The sequence below is a fragment of the Typha angustifolia genome, chromosome 12, assembly GCF_048772165.1.
Source record: "Typha angustifolia cultivar Huaian chromosome 12, ASM4877216v1, whole genome shotgun sequence".
In the NCBI taxonomy this organism is placed as follows: Eukaryota; Viridiplantae; Streptophyta; class Magnoliopsida; order Poales; family Typhaceae; genus Typha; species Typha angustifolia.
This window is the reverse complement of record NC_133250.1, coordinates 2,813,701-2,820,583: the sequence shown is the minus strand read 5'-3', so window position 1 is coordinate 2,820,583 and position 6,883 is coordinate 2,813,701. Positions and strand designations below refer to the sequence as shown.

At 38.5% G+C, this 6,883-nt stretch overlaps 1 protein-coding gene across 2 annotated transcripts in view; it reads left to right on the top strand.

Moving 5' to 3' along the window:
• The first annotated feature begins 839 nt into the window (after positions 1-839).
• The window catches only part of LOC140771683 (lysine--tRNA ligase, chloroplastic/mitochondrial), a 44,135-nt gene continuing 38,091 nt past the window's right edge, over positions 840-6,883 (top strand). Inside the window, exon 1 of one of the 2 annotated variants that reach the window (XM_073113289.1) lies at positions 840-1,134. In XM_073113289.1, the coding sequence (XP_072969390.1) occupies positions 898-1,134 (237 nt within the window). In that variant the 5' untranslated portion in view covers positions 840-897. The remainder of the gene's footprint in view (positions 1,135-6,883) is intronic. The other variant, XM_073113288.1, reaches the window with a different exon arrangement.

Sequence of the window (6,883 nt, the reverse complement as noted above, 5' to 3'; positions counted from 1 at the left end):
CCGCTATCCGAAAATTATCTTTTAATTAGGATATTATTTTAAATTTTGCTATCCGTCCAATATCTATATCCCGATTAAAAATATAAATTCGGACATGAGTTGAGCACTATCTCAACTGTATTCGATCTGTTTTGAATCTTATTCAAATAGTCTGTTACTAGGCATGATCATTAGGCGGGCTGGGCCGGATTCGAGCTAGGCTTTTCGGGCCAACCGGGCTTAAGCATTTGTTCACGGCCCGACCCACCAATCACTCGGGCCGGGCTAGAATAGTCTAGCCAGTTACCGCCCGTCGGCCCGTGAGAGATCGGGCTAGCCGGTCGGGCTGGGTCGGCCCGACCCACCAATCACTCGGCCCAACCCATATTTTAGCTATTTTTAGAATTTTTTTAATTATTAGCACATTTTTTAAAAAAATATTTATATTCCTCCATCTAAAACATATTAAAATAAATTAAAATTTTCTAAAGGTGTGCTTAAAATAATGCAAAACGGTATAATACCAAAAAAAGGTACTGTAGCAGCGGTAAATTACTGTAGCAGAACGCAAAGTACTGTAGCAAATGGCGGGCTACTGTAGCATAACGGGCAGGCCTAGTTGCGGGCCAACCGGGCGGGCTTTCGGGCCGGGTCGGCGGGCAAAAAGCTGGCCCGTGTCACCCATGGGTAGTTCGGGCTCGGGCCGGGCCGGGCCTAAACCGGGTCCGGGCCGGGTCGGGCCGGGCACGGGCGGGCTGGGCTATTTGATCATGTCTACCTGTTACTAAATCGCTCGGTCTCAATCCCGGTCGAGCTTAGGTCGGTATATTTGAGACGGATTTGGGCTGGGCAATTCGATGATCATCTCAACTTAAACCACCTCAAAACCACTCATCCTTCCTCTCGCATCTCTCTCCAATGGATGTCCTTAGGATGTGGAGCGCTTCTTCCCACCTTATTCACTTGGCGTCCAGAGCGGTCTCCACCACCACCAGGACGAGATTAAGGTTAAGGGTGCGATGCTGTTCCTCTTCTTCTCCTGCCGCCGTCACAACGCCGTCGCCCACCGTAAACAAAGGCGTCTCTGACCGCCGCCGCCGGAGCTCCTCCTCTACTTCTGATAGGGACTCCATTCGTGCCATCCGTCTAAAAAAGGTGTCACCTTTTTTCCTTCTTAGTCTTGCTTCTTCCTTTGTTCTTGAATCTTGCGAAAGATCGGATTTTAAAGTCATTTTGGATGAAGACGTACTTGGCCTTCAATCCCTTTCTTTTTTCCTATATCAGTCTTCTGCTTTTGGTAAGGGGAAGAGGGAATATGTCGTCATTTATCTGTCATCAGGAATGGGTCTTCTGTCCTCTGGTACCGAGCATCCGGAATCAGTATCATGAATCGGCAATTTCTCCTTTGCCATTAGCGAATCCTTTCCTCCAGTCCGGTAGTCTAATGCGGTCTCGTCTGTCATTAGTTCTTCTGTATGGCTTCTTTGGTTTAGTAGAGAGCCCGTAACTGTGGGAGAAGATGGCCAGATTCATTGATCGTTTTTGGTTAGTTACTTTGTCTCTGGGTGTACTGGTATTTTGATATGTTGTTGATGATACTGCGGTTTGTAGCTTTAAACTTGGTTCGTCTGCGTGCGGGCTGCTATAGAGCAGCAGATTGTGCAGTGATTGTATAGGTGTGGTTCAGGTGGTTGTTGCTTTAGTTTGGATTTAAGGGGCATGTTGGTTGGTGTGGCTCCGTTCTGCTGTGTTTTGGACATTATGTGTTCGTAGGGTGGCCCTGTTTGGATTGAGTCTATGCCCAGAACGTGGCTAGCTGACTCCATTTCTTACCCATAGTTTATGCAGCTTGAACTAGGCTGAGATAATATAGTATTTGATTGTGAGGTAGGCTAAGAGTATAATTATTACCTTTAATGTGATATGAAAAAGTAAAAAGAATGTTAGTTTTGGAGGGAAATAGATGATATGTAAAATTAATATATCAAAATATCTTTTAACTTTAATGATGTTAGAGCAGAATTATTATTATTAAATGATAGTTAAAGTTTAAAAATATATAAAATGATGTGTCTTTTGTGCAAGAAAAAGCCTTTTGGTGCAGTAATTATGGGCTTATGTGCTTGTAAGCTCTCAAATGCCCTTTTATATATACTTGGTGGCTGTCGTTATGAAGCCTGTGAGCGGGCTACATGTTAATGATGGCGTGCTTATTGCAGTGTTGTGGGTTTGTAAGCCTACAAGTGCCATTTTACTTGTGGACTTGCATGCTTGTAAATTGTTTGTGGTTGTTTTTTTTTTGTTTTTGTTTTCTTTAAAGCTAGCAGATATCTATATTTGGCATGTATAGAGTGTGGTTATTGCAGCTTGTGGGCTTGTAAGCCAGCAAGTGTCATTGCAAATGAATAAATCTCTGTTCTTGTCGGCTTGGGTGTTTGTAAGCTCACAAGCGGGCTTACATTGCTTCTGTTTTTTTTTAAAAAAAAAATCTGCAAATAGCTATACTTAGCAAGTAATAGCACATCCTGTACACCTTTTTTTTTTTGAACTAGTAAAGCAATATTAAGCCCCCAGTTTTCAATTCTAAAAAACAAAATCACAAACAATCATCTGAAAATATTGACATGTTTGAAACACGACCCAAAAATACAATCCAAAAGCTTAATCTCACATGAACGAGACCTTATTGTGTTCATCCCAATAAAAAATATCATGTTTAACAAATTACAACAATTTGATTACAGCTGAATTAGACTTATTAAACATGAAACCTTTTTCAGAGACTTATTTTTTTTTAATATTTTACTTTAGCACCGATATTGAACTGTTGAGTAAATTTTTTTTCCACCAATGTATACCCTTTTTTTGTTGCGTGCTAATTTTTTCTCTCGGTCATGGTGAAAGAGGAGCATTTTGAAAAGAAAACTAAAAAATACCCATTTCCACGGTGAGAGAGGAGAGAGAGGAGAGGGAAAGAGGAGAGGGAGAGGAGAGAGGACATTGACAAGTCATTAGGAAAAACAAATATAAATCATTTTAGTGGTATGTCATATAATTTGAATTCAAATTTAGACTTATTTTATGCATGTTTGGGGGTGAAGTGTTTGGTATCTAAATGCGGCTAGGGATCCCTAAACAAATTCAGGGACTAGCCTTGGCCTCATTCTAGATGCCACCTTATGTTTCTAATGAAAGTGAGCAATCCTTTTGCCTTTTCTTATGGAGTAGCTGTGCTTTTGGTAAATCCCTCTCAGTGTTTTAACTTGGGGGAAGAGAGTTCATTTTTAAATTTTTAGCTTGGAACTTGGTTTTGGTTATTGCTTGATGCTGTCATTTTTTTGCTGACTCAAATATTGAAAATGAAGCTGTTTGTCTTGAGCTCAGAACTCATGAACTTTTTAGCTAAACATGCATCTCTTCATTCTTTTTTCCTTTATCCATATCTTTTATTGGTCAGTTGGTTTAACTGAGTGCTGTTGCCACTAGAACTGCTGTCATATATGCCTGTTCCTACTAATGTATTATTGTGCAGATTGTCATGTAGATAGGACATGATAGTGAGCATGCAATGAAGAATAAAGTGAAGAGTTCTGAAAATCCTATACGAATTAAAGGTTAACTTGATCAAAGCTACTGCCTTGCCTTCATGACTTTCATCCAGTAGATTTGAGAAATATATTTAGCACATGTCGTCTTGAGAGAAAGAATTACATTGCCATGGAAGTGGGACATCTAAATATTACCCTCTTTTCTTTTACCACCAATTTGCAATTGCAGAATTGAGAAATTCTATGACTTGAGATAGTTCTTCTCAACATTTGCAACACACAGACTCTGTTTTCTGACCAGCAAAGTTCTAACTACACTCTAAATAACAACATATTTAGCCCCAAACTACTCTGAAATTTTCCTATTATCTGGAGTTACGCTTTTCGTCACCACCAAACATTCATTAACCATCTTACTCATAATATTAGGAATTAGCAGTGTCCAAGTTGCTTTTCCTTTCATTCAGGGCATTTGTTTGAGTTAATGGCTATGATCATCTAGTTTCTTTTTTTCCTTTTGCATTGCTAATTCCTACAATTTCTTAACTTCTATTTTGCTACTTTTGAGATAGTTAGATTTATGAACTAACTTTTTTGAGTTTATATTCTTAAATCATTGTTCTTGTCTGTAGTTCAGATCCTTTGCTTGCATAAGTTTTTCTGAAGAGCATTAACCTTAAGAGTTTCTGATCTTTGCATATTGAAGAATGCATTGTTATTTAAGCTATGTGTGCATGTAATAATGCAAATGTGCCAAATATTATGGAATGGAAAAAGATATCTATGTGATATCATTATTAACTCAACCATAGATTTATCTATGATTTGCATGGTCTGTGTAGCTAGTCACATACTCTACCAGTGAAGTGCCTGCCTGGTATGAAAAGATTGACACATCCTACTAGTGCTGGTTGCACTGTTTGTGACACTAGGCATGGATTGTGCCTCAAGGTGGCTGCCGGGGTAAGAAGACTGGCACAACCTAGTCTTCCTTAATAGGCATAGGTTTTGCTGTATTTTCCTATGTTAGCATGGCACTCTGACACAATATTGGGATGGTCCTTGTTGATTGCCATTTAATCTATTGACAAACTGCTGTGACAGGGTGTACTGAACTCCTGATGATACCTAATCATTTCATACAAGCATATATGTTTTTTTTGGTGCGTCAAACTTACTTACTTTAATCATATGTTGAATATTTGCATGAGTCCTCTTAAATTTTGTTTAAAAATTTGACAAGCATAATACATGATCTATACCTAAATTAAAGACTTCCCTGGAAAGGTTAAAGCATTTTGTAGAATATCAGAAAGTCATGAGATTGGCTCATGCCATCTTCTTAATGTCTGGAAAAGCCTAAATTGTACTTTTCGTCCATTTGAGTTGTTCCTTTCATTATTCAATTAGTAACAAGTAGAGCAGCGATGTGCTAAATCCACTAATAAATCTTCTACAGGAAGTGACTAAACCATGAAAGGTTTTTAATATTATGAGTGCTTTTGAAAGTTATCTAGATAGTCAGTGTAAAGTCCTCTATTTTTAATCACCATGTCATACAGGAATTGGTTCTACTTTCAATACTGAATCTTCCACCTTATCATGAGCCTTTCTCCATTCTTCAAGATCTCCTTCATTACCTGCTCTTACCTCATCTCCAAAGAAGAAAAATGAAGAAATTGAAAGAATATTGCAGGATTTCTGTTATTCCATACATTCAGGAGGTTATTAGAAATTACATGTTAGATGGAAGGACAGTCTTTACTAAGAACATGTTAACATTCTTACAGATAGGGTGCTTCACTATGCAAACTTGCAAAGCTTTATGACTACTACTCAAGTTTCTAAGTATTGGTTTTGGGATCAGGATTAGCTACTTGAAAAAATGATACATATCAGCTGTATCGGCTAATCAACCATCCATTTCAGACGATTTAGATTAGAGATCGGCCAATCTGTTTTGACGATACGAATTGGGCTTGGCTGAGATTCGATGCATGCTACCATAGATGCAACTCACTGGAATCCAATGCATTTAAGAGTGGAGAGAGTAGATGGAGATTGTGGTGGTTTCCATAGGGTGTCTACATTCTATGTTTGCTATCAAAGAACTTCAGCTTTTAGATGGTTGAATATTTGGACAAAACTTGCAGAGATATCAGGAACTGAATTAATTTGCTGCAGCTCTGAATTTTAATTTAGGCTGTCATTTTCAGTCATTTTTAGTTTATTTATTTTAAAACCTAATGTATTGTGTTTGCTTCGCTGACTTGCAGCAGTTTTGCGTAATTGCTTCATTTGGATAGTATTTGGATTATCGGAAGCCTGAACTGTAAGTTGAGGATATTTTTTAGCCTTAATTAGGGCCGGCTCAATGGGAGACTTTATGTTTGGCTGAAAGAAAACAAATTTCTTACTCAGGACATTTACAGCTACTTGTTCTCAACTTGAGCTGATGACAGATGTGAGAACATGCTGTTTTTTTGCAAAATATCTTGACTGAACCAGATCTGTAAAACTACATGTAAATCCTGACTGAACCAGATCATTTTTCTGCCTCCTTGATCCAGAAATTTCAGATGCCAATTTCCTATGCCAGAAATGGACCATACGAACGAGAGGGAACCTTGAGAATGGTCTAGTAAAAACCTACCTACGATACCTGAGAGGTTTTATTTGTCATCCTGGATCATTCTTTTGCTGATTTACCAATTGCACCGTATACTTTGTTAGAAGTTGTTTTGTGAGGCTTATTTTTAGATTAAATCTGATAGGAGAGGGGGATCATCTGTGCTAATTGGCTTTCTTATGGTTCCTTCTGAATTGGAAACCAAATTTCTTAAAATTTCTTACAATTTATTATCATCTGTGCAGAAGCCTTGACAGGGCAGTGCTTCGACGAATTGAACTACAATCCAGGGAGATATATGACATACATGTTCTTGATGGAATTGATATTTGAATGAATAAATTCACTGATGCCCTACCTTAAACTACTCCAAAAGTTTGGCCAGTCTTGATGACCTGCAATGAAGAGACTTTCATCTTGTATAGAGATATAGGGAGCTTTTGAGATAAGCGTGCCTAATGGAACTAGTTTTGTTAGGCACTAGGGTTACAATGTTTCATCAGGCAGCAACTAATGGGCTATAACTCCAAACTCTGACTGAATTATCAAGGTGGTGGGCGTGTGACCCTCTCTTCTCAGCTTCCACATGTAAAATTATAAACATTGCATCTAGTTATATGACAACCAGCATCTATCATTATTGACTAGTTTGGCCATATATGCATTGCAATTTTTTCGGTTCTTCTGTAGGTTGCCGTACACAGAAAAAGGGGCAAAACACTATCAC